We start from the raw sequence: 21,529 nt of genomic DNA, 5'->3' as shown, positions 1-21,529 counted from the left end.
GTACACTGAGAAGCTATGTCACTCTGGCTGGTTTAATAAAAAGCTGACTGGCCAATAGCTAGGCAGGATTTCAGGGCAGAGAGGATGCTGGGAAGAAGGCCGAGATGCCAGCAGACACAAAGCAAGCAGGATGGGTAGTACAGAGATGAGGCAGAAAGTAAGCTAACAGAAATGTGTTAATTGAAGTTATAGTGCTAGTTAGAAACAAGCCTAAGCTAAGGCCAAGCTTTCATAATTAAGTTCCCACATTGCTTATTGTGAGCTGGCATCCCAAGGAACACCAACTATGGGAAATGCATGAGCCAAGCAGGGAGGGCCATCCCAGCGGACAGCATGTGCAAAGAACAGAAGAAGGAAAAGGTATCACGGAGCACCGTGAGCTGCCAGCAGAGGTGGCTGATGCAGAGGACAGGCACAGGACACACACCTGCCAAAGAAGCACTCACACCTTAAAAGGTCTATAGATCGAACTAAAATCCTAAGTGTGGGGCCCTTAAGAGTACTTACTGGCTACTCTTCTAGAGGCCCCAACTTCACTCCCAGCACCCACATGGTGGTTCACAACCATCCATAACTCAAGTTTCAAGAGACCCAATGCAGTCTTCTGACTTCTGTGGACACCAGGCACACAAGTATACAGACATGCATGCAAGCAAAACACCCACACACAGAAAAAAAAAAAAATGTTTCTTAAAACATAAAAAGGGGGGGGCATGGGCTGGAGAGATGGCTTAGCAGTTAAGAACACAAGCTGTTCTTCCTGAGATCCTGAGTTCAATTCCCAGCAACCACATGAGATGGACTCTCATCTTCTGGAAATAAGTACATAAATCTTTAAAAGAAAACAAAAAACTAAGCTGTTTTCTACAAGAGAGCACCCCCGCCATCAGCAGCAGCCGTGGCCTCCTCCGAGTTGTGTGACGGATGACAGTAGACCCCGTGCCTGCAGTGCCTGCAGATCCTGTGCTGTGGCCATTTTACTGCAGTGTCTCCTTTCTGGTACAAGGAAGAGAGTAGACAGTTCATATTCATTCAGAAAGGACTATTTTAGTCATCTGCTGAGGAGTTTCCCTTTCCTTTGATTATATAGTAGCATTGTGTTAAGAGAAAGCAGGTTTTGCCCTCAGCCCACTAGTTAGTCACATTCTCAGGGATGCTTCTCTTAATAGATAATTTCTATTCATAAAGAAAACAGGGTGGGGATGGGAGAACGGAAGCTGCACACACATCTAGACCTCCACACTTGATAGGAACCTGAGATGGAAGATCATGAATTCCAGGGCAGTCAGATTTACATACTGAGACATTGTCACAAAGATAAAGTGCATGTCTAACAGAGAACACAGACATAGCTAAAGTCACTCAGTTCCTACCTCAGAAACGGACAGCATCTCCTCACTGTTCCACATTTTTACATACACACATCCCACATAAAATTGAAAGAAACTGCTCCAAACCATATTTTCAAAGCATAATTCTCACTCTATATCTCTGCTTCTTAGTATTATCAAAAGAGGAAGGGGCCAGTTATGGAAGGAGCCCTAATCACCTAACCACCAGGTAACTTTTAACAAGATCACCACAGTCTCCCTCCTTTTAGACTATATCAAGGGCCAGTAGGAGACAACGAGAAAACCTGTATAACCAATGCAATCAATCTACACACAACTTCCTGTGTCCTTACACATCACAAGCCAAGAACATTATTACACAAGCATGGGCCTGCCTGTTTCACATGGTACATGACCCCAAAGACTGCTAGAAGTCAAGAGAGGAGCTACTGTACTGTCTTAACAATGAGCAGCAAACTTCAATTCTACACAGAAACAATAATAACCATGAAAAAACAAAGTTCTGAGGGCCTATTATTAAAAGTCATAGGGAGAGTGTTGGACACAATCAAGTTACTCTGGGTATTAGAACTCTCAGATTCCAGAAAATTTACTAAATTCAGCAAATATCTGAAATTCCAAAGGCAATTTAAATGCACCAATACATTCATGAACTGTAAAAGAGGAAGAAAACTCAAGAATCTACAGATTTTCAAAGGGCTGGATTCAAATGAGCTCTAACGGGCTAATGAGCCCTGTTTTCCACCTGTTCAGAGTCTAACCTTAGCACTCAAACCAAGAAATGGTAACAAACCTCCTGCTACTTTACAATTACAGCAAAGTGTTTGCTTGACCTCTTAACTATTTGTATGTTTATATTATAAGGTATCAGAAAGCAGTATCAGAGCCAAGTTAAGTGGCTTGTGCTATCTATACTATAGGGTGCAAGATTACTGTGGTTTCATGTACCCTAGGATATGGCTCTAAAAACCGAGTTACGTTCCCAGCCCAAAACTACACACATTTCACTACAAACTGACAAGGGCTTGCCTTAACTAACATGGCAACATAGAAATCAGACAAATTTCAGAGTAGTGGAAACTAATAAAATGGGTACTAACGATATAAAATACCAGCACTCTGATAGCCATTTTAGCCTAAACATTAATTACCTTTACATATGGATTACTCTGAAGTAAAAATGCAGGAACTTGCAGGGTAAGATACTCATTTTCTCTCCAGTTTAGCATAAAAGCAACGCACTCTTCAGCTACAACTTGACGAAGAGGAATGTCTAAAAAGCAAGGAAAGAAATAGTTGAAATAGCGAAAAGTAGAGACAAGGGTATTTTGTCAGAAGTTCAAGGTCACCCTGAGCTACAAAAGACCTTACCTGTAAATAAGTGAACAAATAAATAAATGTACTAGAAATAATTTAAAATACAAAAGTAGTAAGGGAAGAAAAAAAAAATCACCAAAGTTTATTTTAAGCATTGTTTCCTTTGAAATAAATACACCAAAATATGTTGTGAATTTTTGTGACTCAAAGCAGTATCAAGATCATAATGTACTTTGGGAATAAGATATAATGTATCCTAAGTCACAATGCCCAGACAATGTTATGGAGAGACAAATGAATCTGGTGCCTGAGCCCAGAAGAGGCCACTGATCTCCTGGAACTGGAGTTATACCAGGCTGTAGTATACCATGGGGGTGGTTGGAACTAAACCCAGATCCTCCAGAAGAGCAGGTAGTGCTCCTAACTGCCGAGCCATCTCTCCATCCCCTCTCAACCCTATTTTTTTTCAGACAGTGTCTCTCAATGAACCTGCAAAGGCACCCTTACACTTGTTCGTCCTGGCCCCAGAAAGAGCATGCCTACCAACTGTGACTCTCATGGTGGCACTGACTCGGTCTACGCTGTAGTCAAATAACCTAAGCCCATAATCATGGCTCCGGCAAAGATAGGAACTGTATCCATGGGAAGAAAAACTCATTTCCTTGCTTTTCTCTGAACCGTTTGAAATAATACATATTTTTCTTCTCATTCTAAGCAGTAGTAATAGTATAAGCTATAGGAAAAGTTGCTGAACAGTTAGGTAAGCGTTTAAATAAATTATGTGTTGAGTGATGATCTACCATTTGAGAGAAAAATAGAGAAAGTGACGTTATGTGACGTTCCTATCAGTTCAGCAATGTAAAGCAGGGCTGGAGCTACAGCTGAGCAGTGAAGTGCTGGCGGGTGAGGCCCTGGGGACAATCCCCGTTCCCACCTAGAGGAAACACATCGAGCTAACAAAGAGCCCTGGCGCTAGAGCTGAGAGAGATCAACAACTGTTGAAAATCTGTCATTAAAAACTGTAGGTCCCTCAGGAAATTAGAATGTAATAACTACACTCATTTGTAACACCCCCGAGGACTACAGCTACTGCTGTTTGGACAAAGAGTTAACATCTTTTTCCACAATTCAAATGTACACATTAATTCCTGCAACTACATTTCAAACCTGTAAGATTAAGAAAGCACTTCACCTAACAACCACCAGGTGTGACACGGGTGTTGGTTTACTCTGTTCTGCTCCTGCGGGGAGCAGCCAGTGAGTCTCCAGCACCTTCTATTGCAGCAGTGAGACATTAGTCTTTATAAACAGTGCCAGCACAGTTAAGGACAGTCAATCCTTTTATACATTACACCTTTTTATATTCAAATAAAAATAATCTTTAAAAATTCACATCAAAATTTGTAAGAACTAAAACTCATACAACTCTGTGAGTTTCTCCCTAGTCAGAATGGTCGTTAGGCTTGCTATTCCTGTTAAACTTCACACTTTCAGTATCAAATACATCTCACACCTATTCACCAGAACCAACAACTGGTGAGTTTCTCCCCAGTCAGAATGGTCGTTAGGTTTGCTATTCCTGTTAAACTTCACACCTTCAGTATCAAATACATCTTACCCTATTCACCAGAACCAACAACTCGTGAGTTTCTCCCCAGTCAGAATGGTCGTTAGGCTTGCTATTCCTGTTAAACTTCACACCTTCAGTATCAAATACATCTTCCACTATTCACCAGAACCAACAACCCGTGGCAGAGTGAGCAGCAGAGAGAGAAGCACTCCTTTCACAGCTCCTGCCGATGGCCTGCACTCAGTCCTCACCCATGTCCTTTCTAACAGACCAAACTTCTTTGGTTTTGTTTTGAACAGTGTCTCTCTATGTAGCTCTGGCTATCCTGGAACTCACTGTGTAGACCAGGCTAGCCTAGAACTCACAGAGCTCTGACTGCCTCCAACTCCAGAGTGCTAGGATTAAAACCATGAACCACCAAACCAGGTTTCTTACCAGGATATCAGAAAATTGCAATATAAGACCTGGGTGTGGTAATTCACACTTGGAATGCAAGCACAGAAGACTGAGAGGCAGGAGGCCCAAGTGTAGACAAGCAGAGCGGCACATGCGTGGAGACCAAATACTCTTCACTTGAAGCCACATGGCCAACATAGAAAGACTATGTCTTAGAAAATAAATAAAATTACAACATATAGTTTCTACAATGTGTTGAAAAGTCCAACAAAGACTCATTCTACCCCAACCCCTACATTGCCCCTGCCTCTAAAACCTCTGAATGTGACCTTACTAAGATCGCTACATATATAGTCAGTTGACCTGAGGTCATACTATTTATGGTGGACCCCAAATGCCTAAGTAGTGTCCTTCTAAGAAAAAAAGCAGCTCCACGAGAACAAGGGCAGAAACCAGACGGATGCAGCTACAGCCAAGCAATGACAAGGATTGCCAGGCAAAGCTACGAAGGCTGAGCAGGGTATGGCTGAATCATTCTGATTTCAGATGTCTAGTCCCTACGAGAGGGCAATGGTCCCATTGCACGGCTGGTACGGAAACCCTTGGCAAGGAAGTTTCTCCCAGTCACTAATGTTTTTAAGTCACTTCCAAACCCAAACTGTTCCAGGAGAGAAGTTTTCCCATAGAGGTAAAGTCAGACCTCCACCCAACACACACCCCAACAGTGAAAGACTGAATTATGAATGTGGACACGTGCACCCGTCTTACCAGGAAGCCTCATTTCCAGATATCCTCGGACCCTACTAATAAGGTCGGAAGGAGGTCTCTCTCCTGACTGTCCCAATCCAGCTTCATGGGTGTGAATATCCAAAAGTAACATCTCATTCAGCATAACCTGCCGCAGTTTCGGGGAGAACTCTGTTACCAGCTCCAAACAAGCTGCAAATAGCTGTTTAGCATGGGGAAAGTCCTATAAAAGAAGCAAGAGGACAGTCTGAGTCAGTCCTCTGGGGCCAAAGTAATGTGGACTTCATGGGCGTTGGAGTGGTCAGCACTGGAGCTAGGAGAGAGGCTAGTCCCATTTCTCTACTGCTGATCGATTACAATATATATCTGTAAGTGCATGCATTGCCAACAAGTTGGACACAAATTACACAGTAACAAAGACTTTGATATAATGCAAATATAAAATGTTATGACAACACTTCTCCATCTAAGATACTCAGACCCTAAAATAGGTTTCACATTCCCACTCCTTGCCTATCTACTGTAGAACTACCTAATAAATCAATGTAATCATCTATGTTCCACTCACTCCTTTCCTACCCACCCCACTGCAAACTAGTACTAACTCTTCCCCAAAGTATGACTTCCCCAGTCACGACACAGCAAGAATAAAAGGTCTTCTCAGTATCTTACAGGGCTACCTGTCAGAGTGTCTGCTAGTCTTTTTGGTCTTTTATTTGCTTGTTTCTTAGACAGGAGCTCAAGATGCAGCTAAGGCTGTCTGGGATTTCCTATGTAGACAGGATGGCTTCAACCTCACAGAGATCTGTCTCTTCCTCCCAAATACTAGGATTAAAGACATGTACCATCACACCCAAATGCTTCTCTTTTCCTTAGACATTTTCTTTGGGTGTTTCAATACACGGTTCACTGTATGGCACTTGCTGTCCTGGAACTCACTCTAGACCAGGCTGGCCTCAAACGGGGAGATCTGACTGCCTCGCAAGATTAAAGGTGTGCGCCACTGGGACTGGAGAGATGGTTAAGAGCACTGGAGGCTCTTTCAGAGGACCCAGATTCAATTCCCAGCACACACATGGCAGCTCACAACTGTTTGTAACTCCAGTTCCAGGAGATCTGACACCCTCTCACAGACATACATGCAGGCAAAAGACCAATGCACATAAAGTAAAAATAAATAAATCATCTTTTAAAAAGACACGTGTCACCATTGCCAGGCATCTTTTATTTTGTGCATGAGTGTTTTGTTTGGACGTATGCACAGTGGGTGTCCATCAAGTGGGCATTAGAATCCATGGAACTGAATTGAGAATGTTGGTAAGTCATTACATTGGCATTGGAAACCAAGCCTGGGTCCCCTACAAGAGCAGCAAGTACTCTAATTAAAGAATCATCTTTCCAGACTTGCTGTCTTTCCCTGTTTTCTATGTGTACGGTATCCATACTCAGCACATCATTCTTGTACTCGATGGTGCTCTGCTCTAGGATTCCGTCTTGCATGTTAACATTAGAAAAGACAGCTCAGCAGGCAAGAGCACATGCTGCTCTCACAGAGGACACACTCAGTTCAAAGACCCGTGTCTCATAGATCACAACCTCCTGTACTTAGGCTCATGGGATCTGATGCCTCTGGCACCCAAGGGCACCTGTACACATTATGCACATGACCACACACAGACACATGCCAACACATAATTAAAGATAAAATTCTTTTTTCAAAGCAAGGAACAATCAGCTTTGACTCCTTTCTCCTGATTATTAACACGTGTGCAGTGCATGTACATGTGTGTGTGATGCATGGGTCATGTCATGTATGAGGAAGTCAAGAAGACAACTTTGGGTTGGTCTGAGACAAGGTGTCTGAGTACACGAGCTGACTCACCCCAGACTTCTGGAACATCTTCTGTCTAGGAGTGCAAGGACTACAGGCTCCTGCTACCCTGTCTGACTTTATGGAATTCTGGGGATTTGAAATCCAGTTCTCATGCCCATGCACCAAGCACTTTACCCTCTGAAGCAGGTCTGAACAAGTGCTTCACACACATTTTCACTCACCTTGACAGTACTGCAGTGTAAACCTTTGGCCATGAGAATGTAAACCAAATCTCTTGTCAAATTGTCCTTAATTCCTAGGATAACACCACTATATACAGAAGGTACTTCCCACTAAAAAAAAAAAAAAAAAAAAAAAGTTTTAAAATAAATAAATACTTAAAATATATAAGTGCGCGCACACACACACACAGCAGAAGGCAAATCTAGGTGAGAATCTCTCAATGCTCATCAATTGCATTTAAAAAATAAACATTGCACCCTTAACTTCAAGAAGAAAAGGCAGGTGGATCTCAAGGCTAGTGGAGTTCAAGGCTAGTCTGGTATACAAAGTTAGTTCCAGAACACCCAAGGCTACAAAAAGAAACCGTCTTGAAAAGCAGAAACAACAATGTAGTGATATTTTCTTTGTGTTTTAACAAATCAAGTTTACCTGGAGATCAGAGTGAAGAGCTAAGCCACTAGAGGCCAGGGAGTGGTGGCACACACCTTTAATCCCAGGACTTTGGGAGCCAGGCAGTGGTGGTACTCGCCAATAATCCCAGTACTAAAGATATTGAGAACAGGAGTGATATGGCTGGGTGGAGATAGGAATATAAGGTGGGAGGAGACAGGACTCATTGCAGTGAGTTTGGTGGAGAGAGGCGATTGTAGTCTGAGGTTTGGTGGAGACAGCTGCAGTCTAAGGATTGCCTTTCCTAAACAGAGTCACTGGGGTGTGGAGCTAGAAACACCGTCGAAAGGCTGCAGAGATGGTCCGGCTGTGAAAGGCTAGGCTCACAAGCAAAACATATCACCTGAGCTTTCTCCTATAGGTACTGCCTTTTGCCCTAGAAACTACAACCCACTGAAAAAGTATTTTATGTACTTTTATTTTTACTACATTTCTGAGACCTGTCTCAGTCTGTCACATAAGTTGGCCCCAAACTCTGGATGTTCCTACCAAAGCTTCTTTCGTGCTGGGATTAAAGGTATGTAGCTGTTTCCAACTTGAAATGCTACCTTAAAAGTTATTTTCGGGGGCTGGAGAGATGACTCAGAGGTTAAGAGCATTGCCTGCTATTCCAAAGGTCCTGAGTTTAATTCCCAACAACCACATGGTGGCTCACAACCATCTGTAATGGGGTCTGGTACTCTCTTCTGGCCTGCAGGCATACAGACAGAATATTGTATACATAATAAATAAATTAATTAATAAATAAAGTTCTTTTCATGTAAGACAGTTTTGAAGAAAAAAAAAGTCTTATAAAGAAGTTAAATTCCAAAGTGGAAGCTGTAGATGTCAAGATAATAGTAAAAAGTAAAACCACCAGCGTGTTTTTATTTTATTTTTTTCAAAGCAAAGTTGTCTTAAAGAAAAAAAAAAAGATGGGTGTTTTTATGGCCCTGGCTGTCCTGAAACTCACTCTGCAGATCAAGGGATCCACCTGCTTCTGCCCTAGCGTGTGGGGAGTAAAGGTGTGCAGCCCTACACCTGGCAGGAGCTAAGGGAGCCCTCCCACCCAAAGCTGAGAACTACCGATGGTCACAGGCTGCTGCTAGAGCAGGGAGCTCTCTTCAGGCCCACCCTCCAGTACACTGCCCCAAACCCAGGTACGTAGGGCGGTATTGGCCGGGTTCAAGGAGCTATAAAAAGAAGAAAAAGCCTGGTAATGGTGACGCAGGCCTTTAATTCCAGCACTTAGGAGGCATTCTAAACATGCATGAAATTCTCAAATAATAAAAATATTAAATAAATAAATAAATAAATAAAATACAAGGGTTAGAGCTACACCTCGGTGGCCTAGTACTTTCCAAGAGTGAGTGAAGACTTGGGTTCAATTCTCAGACTGAAACAGACAGACAACAAAGAGACCCTTTAAAGGTCTTATAAACAACATACATTTCATCTGCATTCACAGTGGTGTTTGAAATGCATGGAGGAGCTGAGACAACAGATGGAATAAAAACTCACTGCCCATGTTACTGGATTTTTGTGTGTATTTTCCCTTTTTTCTCTCTAGGTCCAATTATGGTCATATGAAAGTCTATTAAATGAGTCCTTATTATTTTAAATAAAAAAAGTCAGAAAATGCATTCTTCCTAGAATGCAGAATAAAATTAATGAAATTCATACCTATTCTTAACAGAGAGTTTCTTACCTTATTGGACACAGTCCAAAATTGTCGCTCTGAAGTCATACCATGTAACTCAATTAAGATCTGTCTAATCCTCCAGGGATCTACTGACAATATAAGCTGATGTTCCAACTGGCCAATGTTGACACTTGCTGAAGCTAAGGAAGAGAGTTCCATTTCAGCAATGAGTAAACTCAAAGTTAAATGTAAAATTTTAAGTGTGATACAACTGAGAGAAAAGGCATATGTGAAATATCTTAAACTAGAAACCATTTTGAAAATGGAATTATTTTACATAACTCAAATTTTGTATTACTTTATTCCCACACAGAAAACCTACCACAACATGTATGCACTTAGTAATGTGAATGCATCTTTAGAAATATAAAGCAAAGGGGCTGGAGAGAAGGCTCAGAGTCTAAGAGCTGCTCTTCCCAAGGTCCTGAGTTCAATTTCCAGCAACCACATGGTGGCTCACAACCATCTACAATGAGATCTGGTGCCCTCTTCTGGTCTATAGGCACACATGCAGACAGAACACTGTATACACAATAAAATTAATAAATAAGCAAACAAACAAACAAATAAATATATGAGAGAAAAGTAAAATAAGATAAAAATGAAATTTTCAAAGCTAATGCTAAGCCGGCAGGTGACAGCACAGCTACGCTGGCTGACAATCACAGTTCCTTTTGACCCCAGTATCCCTGATCAACCCCGCACCATCTGTACTTTTATCCTCAAGAACACACTAGTAGTACTGTCTGTTTGGGTCTATCCTCAGCTAAATCCTTTTATGAACTACACCCAAACCTCCATCAGCCTCTGGCTAAGCTAAGAACCAAAAACTGCTCACGAAGAAATCCGACCACAGCAGACAGGTTAGGTTTCTACTAATTACTCAAACAAATACCAACTGAAATACCAGAGAAGCCTTAGGAACATCTTAGTATTAACTTGAGCAGCATCAAAACATGAGCTAGCAGAATAGGTCTAACCTGGGATATCATAAAATGAAGTCACAGGCTTAATGCACAGATTTACTCTAGGGGATCTCTTCCTCATCTGATCAACAAGCAGTTTTCGCTCTTCATCTTTCAACAACGTAATGAAAAGCTCGTGTGAAGAAATCATGAAGACATACTGCAGATCTTCCAGCCCCAGACACACGTTCCTACAGCAGCGAGAAACAGAAGACTTTACATTTTAAAAGTGCAAACTTTGGTAGGGAAAATCATTCCTATCAATCAATTACACTCATAGGCCACCTTAAAAATCCATCATTTCATAAATTATGTGATAAGATAGGCACGCAGTGACACCGGCAATCTCTGAGCAGCAGAGTAAAGAGAACTGGTGTTTGGGCCAACTGGAGTAGAGGTGAGCCCCAGGCTCAAACGAATAAACGCTATGAGTGAAGCCCATCAGCGTGTACAAGTCCCGGGACTGACCTCCAGGATCACACAGACACACCCCTTCCTCAGCAGTCAGGACTCAAGGTCACAGGACTATGAGTCTCAGGATAACTGGGATATTCATAGCAAAACCCTATTTCCAACACTAAAGCTAAGGTAGGGGAGTGAGAGGTGCAGGGTCAGCATAGCTCAAAGGCTTAAAGCAACTGCAGCTAAGCCAAGGTTAATTCCCAGAGCCCACACGGTACAAGGAAAGAACAGAGTCCTTTAGCCTGTCCACTGACATCCACATACACACCCCGGCACGAGCTCACACAGACACACATACATATATACATACATATACATGCACATATAAAATTTATAAGCTAAAATGTCTTTTAAAAAAAGACACTTTCCTCATGAAACTAAGTTTCAAGTTTTAAAAAAAAAGAAAAAGAAAGGTACTTACTTAAGAAAAGCAGCCATATTTCCCTTCAAAGAATCTGAAGCTTTTTCTACATTTATTGATCGTGAACATACCTAGAGAGTTGAATAATTTTCATTTGAGTTATTTAAGAATTACAAACAACTGAAGTTTTAGTTTTTTCCTAATGTGTAGGATGTTTAGTTTGGATGGCGATCTGTGCAACATGCGCATGTCTGACGCCTGCAGAGGTCGAAAGCTGGTGCTGGATGGAGTCCCTGGAACTGCAGGGACAGTTCTGAGCGGCCATGTAGGTCTAGGAGTTCTCTGGAAGAGCAGCCAGTACCCTGAACCACTGTGCTGTCTCTCCAGTGCTCTGAACAACTCAACTTCTGTTTCAATCATTGTGGTGGTTTCAAAAAATGGCCCACAAAGGGAGTGGCAGTATTAGAAGGTGTGGCTTTGCTAGAGTGGGTGTGGTCTTGCTGGAAGAAGTATACCATGTGGAGGCGGGCTTTGAGGTCTCATACATGCTCAAGCCACACCAGTGAGACAAGACTCTCAGTCTCCAGCACCAGCACCATGTAGGGCTGCACTCCACCATGATGATAATAGACTGAACCTCCAAACTGTAAGTCACCCCAATTAAACAATCTTCCGCTATAAAAGCTGCCATGGTCATGGTGTCTCTTAACAGATATAGAAACCCTACCAAACACAATCACTAATCACTGATTTGGTTAAGTAATTTAAGACAAAAGTAAAGGTAAGAATCCATAAAAAAAAAGATGGATCATTTTCATAAATTCATAAGAACATTTTCATAAGTTCAGGCGTATGTAATTAAGAATAACTTAGCACATTAAGTTATTATTATATGAGACAGGATTTGTCTTGTACGACTAGGTTTCAAAAATTCTAATACGTAAGAGGGGAAAATACTGACAAGAACCCTCAAGAAAGGTAGGAGTCCAAGTACCCATGACAGCAGATTAGTTAGACTGAGAAATTTAAATAAAGCTACAATGCTCTTTTAGTTTTTTTATTTTCAACTGTAAAACGTGCCCATTTTTGTTTTCTTTCTTGATTCTCTCTTTTTTCTTTTTGAGACAGGATCCCATATATTCCAGGTGGTCTCCAATCTGTCTTGTAGTTGAGAATGACCTTGAACTTCTCCAGTAGTGGTCTCAGTAGTGGAATTACAGACTGTGTTAACACGACCAGTTTTATATGGTGATGGGGATGAACCCAGGGCATGCTAAGCAAAAATTCTTCTACCAATGGTGCAACATCTCCAGTCCAGTAAAGAAAACTTTTAAGAGATTAGCAAAAATGTTGGCTATAAAAATGTAGAAAGTTCATTATGCCTGTAATCAATGCATCAAATTCATATTAAAACACATAAGTCAGGCAAGGTAGCACATGCCTGTAATCCCAGCACTTGGAAGGTCAAGGCAGGAAGATGTCAGGTTTAATGCCTGCCCAGGGTAGGTAAACAGTCAGCCTCTATCACAAAACAAAACAATGAAAACATGAAAGCTGAGAAACTGCTCAACAGTACACTGAAATCCTAAGGACCAGGACTCAGATTCCAGCCCTCACACGAGGTCAGCAAACCCAGCTCCAAGGGAGAGACAGGACCACTCCTGGCCCCTACTGGATCCCGGCAAAGTGGAGAAAACACAAGCTCAAGGATCAGAAATGAGACCCTGACTCAAAAGTTTAGGTGAAGAGTGACAGAAGAGAATTTAACACCCTCTTCCGACTCTGTGTACACCTCTGTGCATATGCTCACACAGACACCTAAATAAATAAAAGCAAGCCTTTAGGGCTATCAAGATGGCTCATCAGGTAAGGAAGCTCGACAAAGCATGATACCTGAGTTCCAACCGACAGCTTGTCCTCTGAGCTCTGATTTTGTGCAATTACATGTGCACACACAAACGCATACAATATAAAAAATGTAAATAAATATGATAAAACATTTTTTAAAATAAATATTTTTAATTAATAATTAGGGGCTGAAGTTGCACAGTGGCATGTGCCTTTAATCTCAGCCCTTTGGGAGGCAAATCTCTGGAGATTCAAGGTCAGGCAGGACTATGTAGTGACCCTGCCTCAAAAAACTAACAAACAACAACAAAAACCTTGGGAACTGGAGAGGCAGTTCAGCGGCTAAGAATACTTGCTGCTACTGTGTAAGACCTAGATTCACTCCCCAACACCCACAACAGACAGCTTTACAGCAGCTTGTAATAGCCCCAGTTCCAGTGAATCTGATGCTCCAAGGGATCTACAGGCCTCTTCAGACACATGCACACACACAGTGTACATAAAATCAGGCAGACACACACAGAAAATAAACAAATCTTAGACCAAGTGTGGTCTCACCACTTGGGTGGCAGAGACAAATTGTACTCTGTAAGTTTGAGGACAGTCTGGTGTATACAGCAGGACTATGTCTTGATAAATAAGTTTATTGTCTCAATAAATAATCAAATTATTCTCTAAAAAAAGAAAAAAAAAAGGCAGAACCTTAAGGTGAAGTCGGTCCTAACTGCAGCAGAGGAGAAAAGTCACTGAAAAAGTCATTGAAAGACCAAGAAGGATCAAGTATAAAGAACAAGGGAAAAGGAGGAAGAGCTGTCTGAAGATGAAGCAAAAACACAATGTGATGGCACCTGCCTACCTCACCACTGGGATGCTGGGCAGAAGAATAGAATCTGAGGCCTGAGCTACACAGCAGGAGCCAGTCTTTAAAAAAATCCAGGCGGGACTGGGAAGGAGGAGGGAGAGAAGGATGAAGAGAAGGGGGGAGGAAGAGTAAGAGATATAAGGGAGGAGGGAAAAGAGGAGGGGGAAGAGAAGGTAGAGAAAGAGGAGGAAGAGGAGGCAGGAAGAGGAGAAGGAAAAGAGGGATAGGAGGGCAGAGGGAGAAGAGGAGGAAGGAAAGAGGAAGGAGGTGGGGGAGGAGAAAAAGGAGAAGGAAGGGCTGAGGAGAGGCAGTGGCTGCTCAATCTGTTAATACTGTCAACTATACACCACAGGGAAGAGAGGCAGGAGGCAGAGCAGAGAGCACTGGGCGCCCCTGGAAAACATAGAGCAATGGTCTATTACCGTAGGGGAATGCCTTACCTCAAGGAGAAACTCTATTTTCTCTTTGTTTGGTCTAAGAAACAGTTGGTTGAACTGGACACTGACTGCTCTGCCTTCCAGAATATCACGTACTGTGTTGCAGATGCACACTTTAAAACAGATCTCATCTAGAGCTTCATTTCTGCAGAACACAAAAGCAGAAACATCAATGTTGTTATTATAAAATGGGAACAGTAGCATGAAACAAAATTTAAAAGAATGGAACCATTTCTTCTTGAGAAGTAACATTTTAGGATCTCCAAGCATGCTACTAAATATCATATACCAACTCAAAAACAGACAGAAAGGTAGCTGACTTCTAAAGACTGAGCAGAAGAATAGAACTGTGCTCCAAATAACTTTCTCACCGCAAGCACTTTTAGAAGAAACTAGGAGAAACAACTTTCCACTGGGCTATAGGGCTGGTTCAGTGACTAAGAGCAGTGGCTGCTCTTCCCTATGTCACCTCACAACTGTCTGAACTCCAAGTGCAGGGCATCCAACACTCTCTTCCAGACTCTGAGGCACAAGGTATACACAAGGTGCACAGACATCGAAGCAAAGAAAACACCCATCCATATACATAAAACAAGTAATTAAAAAAAAGTCTCCATGATCACATTAGTGTCCCTTGTAACAAAAGTGAAAATAATGCCAATGAGAGACAGGTAATTTTCAAGTGGCATTTAATAACTCACAAAGCACTTCTTCCATTACTCAAAGATCAGAACTAATTTTTCAAGCTTACCCTTGTTGAGCTTTCTGAAAGAGCTCCCTCAATACTGACTGCCGGAACTGAACAGGTAAAGTTAAGGTTAGATTATCTTCAATGAAAATCTGCACTACCTCCTAGAAAAAAAACAGAAAATTGCATCCAAGTAAAAAACCAAGGCAGTTTCTTTAAGACGCACTTTCTTTTTTTATTGATTTTTATTGATCTCTACAATTTTCTCTGTTCCCTTCCCTGTCTCTCCCCTAACCCTTCAACCCTCTGCCATGGTCCTCATGCTCCCAATTTACTCAGGAGATCTTGTCTTTTTCTACTTCCCATGTAGATTCGATCCACGTAAGTCTCTCTTTCTACGGCGTAGGGATGTAGCTCAGCTGTCAGAACACTTGCTTGCCTAGCACAGACAGAGCCCTGGACTACATAAAACTGAGGATGGTGGCACACGCTGTGATCTCAGCACAGGGGAGTAGAGACAGGAGGACCAGAAGTTCAATGTCATCCTAAGCTATACATAAAACATAAAATACTGGAGAAGTATTTTCTTCCAAAATTTATAAAATTAGATTAAGAATAGAAGTAGTTTCCCTTTTCAAAGTTAAAGACTGTGAACCACAAGTTAGAAGCAAGAGAGAAACAAATTACTGACGTCTTTGCATCTAACTAGAAACAAAACAAAAGACCATACCACACCTGAGCCAAGAGCGCTATCAATCACCTCTAACTGAGCACTTGGAAGGCTGAGGCAAAAAGAAGTGAAGGTCAGGCTGAACTGCACAAGCAAAAGTTCACCTCGATAAATAAGAAGAGCCAACAAAAAACCTAAATACAACATCTGAAAGGCACGAAACTTCTATCTATGCAACTGTGACGCATCACAGAGCTGCAACACCATCGCCCTTCCCCTTCCTAGCTACCATTATACCTATCTATGTATCTGCTTCAGCATGCTTGTCTAAGTGGAAGATTCTGATGGTCCTATTTGCATAGACCTTATCACATGAAGGGGATGATGAAACAGGCCTTTTACTATGTAATCCTGGCTGTCCTGGAACTATGTACAACAGACTGGGCTTGAACTCAGAGATCCACCTGCCTCTGCCTTCCAAAAGCTAAGATTAAAGAAACATGCCACCACATCCAGCTGAATTCCCCACACACACCCGAGGCAGGGTTTCTCTGTAGCTTTGGAGCTTGTCCTGGAACTAGCTCTTGCAGACCAGGCTGGTCTCGAACTCAGAGATCCCCCTGCCTCTGCCTCCCGAGTGCTGGGATTAAAGGCGTGTGCCGCCACCACCCAGCTTCTTTTTATTATTAAAAAAAAAAAATTAAGGGTCTTCTTATAATCCATATTTTATGAGCAGTGGTTCTCAACCTTCCTAATTGCTGTAACCCTTTAAAACAGTTCCTCAGTGTTATAATCCCCAACCACAAAATTATTTTCATCTCTACTTCGTAAGCATAACTTTGCTACTGTTCTGGGACCTAAAGTAGAATCTGATATGCAGGATCTCTGATGTGACTCCTGTGAAAGGGGCATCAACTCCCAAACGGGTGGAGAACCACAGGGTAAGAACCACCGCTTTAACAGATTCTGACCGCCTATACGCCTGTACTGCTGAGATGTAGCTGAATGGTATCTCCACTTTACTTCACCAGTACCTATCATTCACCTTGAAAAACACTTAATTTTCTCCCTACACAAAGTATTTAAAAAAAAAAAAAGGCCAAGAGAAAAATGAGAAAATATACTAGTTACAATGTTCCTTTCCATATATTTTTGGATGGATGAAGAAATGACATTTTAGATAAAGATAGTGAATTATAAATCTGGGATTAAAAACTCAATGGGGAGCCAGGCAGTGGTAATGCATGCCTTTGATCTCTAGGAATTAAAGGTCAGCCTGATCCACATAGAGAGTTCTATCAACCAGAGCTGTTACACAAAGAAACCCTGTCTCGAAAAATCATTTAAAAAAAAAAACAAAAAAAAACCTAAAACTGATGAAAGTTAAGCTTGATTGTCTCATTTTGCTGTGCCTCATAAAGGCATGGTTGGGATAACATTCTTAAAATGACTTCACCACCACAAACTCATTGTTAGTGACTTTCATTAAAAAGCACAGGATACACAGATGAGATGGCATATGCCTTTAGCCCCAACAGACACAGGCATTGTGAGCCTGAGACCAGCCTGGTCTACATAATCAAGTTCCAGGACAGCCAGGGCAGCAAAAGAAAGAGATGCTGACTCAAAACAAACAAAGAAGATATTGAAGGACAAGCGCCCAGACAGGACACTATAATCTCAGACAACGACAGGCTCGCTGACAGGGAGTTTGTAAGAGAACATCCCACCTGACCAAACCACTCCGCTCTTCTCATCTAGGGCTGAGGCGGCAGATGAGCTGTGCTGAGACACAATGAGACCTCGGATTCCATAAGAACAAAGCTCCCTCACTCCCTGTGATTTCAAAGCTTAGCCTTCAGGTTTTGACAGTTCTCACAGTTTCCTAGAGAAGTGATTAAGACAGGCAAGCTTTTCTGTCGGTAGCAGTGAACACATGTATGACTAATTATACCGTCTCACCCGAGTCTCATGGTAATCTTAAAAAGTGAAAGTTGGCAGTGGTGGCAGTAGAATTTGAACTACACCGCTATAACCCCATCTCGTCTTACCTGATAGCTGCCAGAGCGTAAACAAATGTGGACTTGACTATATGGAGTCAACTGCTCAGAGTTATTACCAGAGGAAGCTACAAGAACATCACACGCTTGACAATAGCCGGCTAAGCGCTTCTCATCTATGGTACAATGAAGAGATAATGAACCTATCTGTAAAGTAAGAGTTATATATCATTACCCATTAATGAAATATACATAACAGACTAGTACTCCGTAGTGCATCTTAATAGTACAAGAACACGATAATGAAAATTTCAAAACTGGAGGAACCACAAATATTGACAAGATTAAATGTTTTCAGCAAAACAATGTCCAACGACCAGGTGCAATTTGTGATCAGCTTTTGCTTGTCCCTTGAGTTAAAAACAACTTTCTAAGGTTGAAAAAAAAAAACTCCCAAGACAGACTGATGTGATCCACAATACCTAAGCTATTCATAGCTTGGACCTTTGCTTTTCTAGTTTATTTATCATCACTCGGGATGTGACAAACAAAACACCGGTGGGGACAACTCTTCCAGCCTACATCGGAAATCCACACATCAGGCAGATTTAAAAGATAGTAAAAAGAGCAAAAGTCTCTCCAAAAACATTAGAAATGTTACTATCAGAAACATTTCTAAAGACGTTTTTAAATGAATTTTAAGTAATTATACTTAAAATTGAACAAAATTAGCAATTTCTAATAGCTCTACATAGAGTAAGTCTAGGGCTAGAGATACAGCTCCACGGCAGACCACCTGCTATCAAACTGAAACCATGGGATCAACCCTGGCCAGTACAAAAACGATGGACAAAGACTAAATTAAGCTTTGAGGGTATCTGGTTAATTGTGTGTGTGTGTGTGTGTGTGTGTGTGTGTGTGTGTGTGTGTGTGTGTGGTTTTTCAAAAGAGGGTTTCTCTGTGTATCTCAGGCTGTCCTGGAACTTGCTCTGTAGACCAGGCTGGCCTCAAACTCACAGAGATTCACCTGCCTCTGCCTCCCAAGTGCTGGGATTAAAGGCATGTTCCACCACCTGGCTCTGATTAATTTTTCTAAAGAGGAAAGGAAATTAAAATGATTTTTCCAGCCAAGCGGTGGTGGCACACACCTTTAATCCCAGCACTAGCATTTGGGAGGCAAAGGCAGGTGGGTCTCTGAGTTTGAAGCTAGTCTAATCTAGAGTTCCAGGAGAGCCAGGGCTACAAAGAGAAACCCTGTCTTAAAAGTAAAATAAAATAAAATAAATCTAGGTTCTTAAAAATAGTCATACACTTAGGTATTCAACCATCTGAGGCTCGAGTGATGGTCTGGTACATAAGAGCACACACTAAGGACCTGCGTTTGGTTCCCAGTGCCCATGATGGGTGGCTCACAACCACCTATAGTTACAGCTTCAGGGGCTCAAGCACGATCTGCTGGCCTCCAGGTGAACCAGGACTCACATGCATATACCCACCCATACACAGAAACACACTGAACAATTAACTGAAAAAATAAATCATTCCTCTTAGATGTAATTCTCTGAATCATAAAAAGCAACTTGTTCTAAAGATGAGGCTGGCTCTGCCTCCAGAGGGCTCGGACTAAAGGTGTGCACACCACACCTGGCTAGTTCTACCTTTTTTTTAAAAAAAAAAAAAATTGCTTTTAATGCACTATACTTCTTGACACCGGACACAAGAGGAAGAGCTGCTTCACACCCCTACTGCCTTGACTCCCTGCCATAATGAACCTCAAACTCAAAATCAACTGTGTTCTCTTACGTTGCTTGTGGATATTCTATCACAACAACAGGAAAAGACACCACAATAACAAGGAAATGATACACATTTTTAAAAGTTAGTTTATATTATTTCTTTTTAACTTTCCAATTTTCTACACTGGGTACACTGGTTTGTTGCCACTGGGACTGAACCAAAGGACTTATATATGCTAAAAACACAATCTACTGTGAAGCCATACCCCAACACTGGGTTTGCTATCATCAATCTATTAATCCCAGTATTGTGGGTTACAGGCCAACCAGAGCCACATAGTCAAACTGTCTTAAAAACCAAGTAAGTTACACTCTAGCACCCAATACAGATTTTGTTTAGAAAAAGTTAAGTCAAAAACCATATAGGCTTTTAAGGGACCAACTATCATGTACCATTTATGGTTGTACTTACCTCTGCAATTAGCTCTTTAGTTCTAAAGAATTTCTCTCTGGCATTTTCATAGACAGCTGAATTTGTAGAGCCTTGCTGGAAGTAGGCTGCACCCAAATCATAACACACCTGAAATGATAACAAAACACCAATTTGCTTAAAATATTGACAAGCCAAGCAATGGTGGCACACACCTTTAATCCCAGCACTCAGGAGGCAGAGGCAGGCGGGTCTCTGTGACTTCCAGGTCAGCCTGGTCTACTTAGTAAATTCCAGGACAGCCAGGGTTACACAGAGGAACCCTGTCTCCAAAAACAAACAACCAAAAAAAGTTGACAAAATTCAAATTTATTTATTTTGTTTGTTTTGAGACAGGGTTTCTCTCTATAGCCCTGGCTGTCCTGGAACTCACTATGTAGCGGACTTGCCTGGAACTCATGGAGATCCACCTGCCTCTGCCTCCTGAGTGCGAAATTAAAGGCCTCACCACCATGCCTATCTCAAACTTATGTATAATGGTAGGAAAACAGAAAAAAGACAAATAAAACCCATAATCAGAAGAAATATTAATAGACAATAACTTTGATTTAAGCCAAAAAACTAAACTAAAGGGTTTCTGATAACTTACAAAATTATTTGGAAGGTCAAAGAATTGAGTCAGAAAAACAAGAGAAGGAAAGGGGACAGAAGCCAAATCAGAACTGCGGCAGGGACAGTACCACACCAGACACCACAACTCACACTAGCGACCCAAATCAGAACTGCGGCAGAGACAGCACCACACCAGACACCACAACTCACACTAGCGACCCAAATCAGAACTGCGGCAGGGACAGCACCACACCAGACACCACAACTCACACTAGCGACCCAAATCAGAACTGCGGCAGGGACAGCACCACACCAGACACCACAACTCACACTAGCGACCCAAAGGCACCAGCACTCCGCACACTGCCCCAGACACTACAGCTACTGTCACAGCGACTGCCTGCCAGCTACATTACCATGCCTACTTCTTGGACTTAAAAGCTCCTGACTCACTATAAACTAAGTATATCATACATCTGTACAACATTCCTGATTCCAAGCTAGACAAGCAAAAAAGGCAATACCTAAAAAGTGTTCAGCCGCATAGAGGTGGGACCAGTCCACCAAAGGGACAAGGACAAGTGTCTACCCTGACAGGCTAAATGGAGACAGAAATGACTGTGGTATTATAATGATTTCTTAGCTATATTTCTAACTGCAGAATGGACATACTTTCTAAGAACACCTCTCCTCGCCTGAAGTGTCTCCTTTCCCTTCCCTCTCTGTCTTCCTCCCTGGCCTCCCTCTCCGGGGCAGGTTCTCAAACTTGGTGTGTAGTTTAAGATGGTCTTGAAGCTGACACTTTGCTTCCACACCTGTGTGCTATGACAAGTGTACGTCACCATTCCACCTTCACATCTAGGACTTTGTGTATGCTAAACAGGCACTC

The 21,529-nt window shown here is 41.9% G+C and overlaps 1 protein-coding gene across 2 annotated transcripts in view; it reads right to left on the bottom strand.

The window, feature by feature from the left end:
• Ints8 (integrator complex subunit 8) overlaps positions 1-21,529 on the bottom strand; it is a 52,068-nt gene that overhangs the window by 18,576 nt on the left and 11,963 nt on the right. For both annotated transcript variants that reach the window (XM_085677012.2, XM_085677011.2), the window contains exons 7-16: positions 20,071-20,178; positions 17,914-18,069; positions 15,256-15,356; positions 14,508-14,649; positions 11,418-11,488; positions 10,550-10,725; positions 9,576-9,709; positions 7,438-7,548; positions 5,404-5,605; positions 2,504-2,625 (exon numbers count right to left, since the gene is read on the bottom strand). In XM_085677012.2, the coding sequence (XP_085533138.1) occupies positions 2,504-2,625; positions 5,404-5,605; positions 7,438-7,548; positions 9,576-9,709; positions 10,550-10,725; positions 11,418-11,488; positions 14,508-14,649; positions 15,256-15,356; positions 17,914-18,069; positions 20,071-20,178 (1,323 nt within the window). The remainder of the gene's footprint in view (positions 1-2,503; positions 2,626-5,403; positions 5,606-7,437; positions 7,549-9,575; positions 9,710-10,549; positions 10,726-11,417; positions 11,489-14,507; positions 14,650-15,255; positions 15,357-17,913; positions 18,070-20,070; positions 20,179-21,529) is intronic.

Source organism: Myodes glareolus, chromosome 16 (genome assembly GCF_982192425.1).
Source record: "Myodes glareolus chromosome 16, mMyoGla1.1, whole genome shotgun sequence".
Taxonomy (NCBI): domain Eukaryota; kingdom Metazoa; phylum Chordata; class Mammalia; order Rodentia; family Cricetidae; genus Myodes; species Myodes glareolus.
Note: the sequence above shows the minus strand (reverse complement) of the source record. Positions and strands in the feature narration are given on the sequence as shown.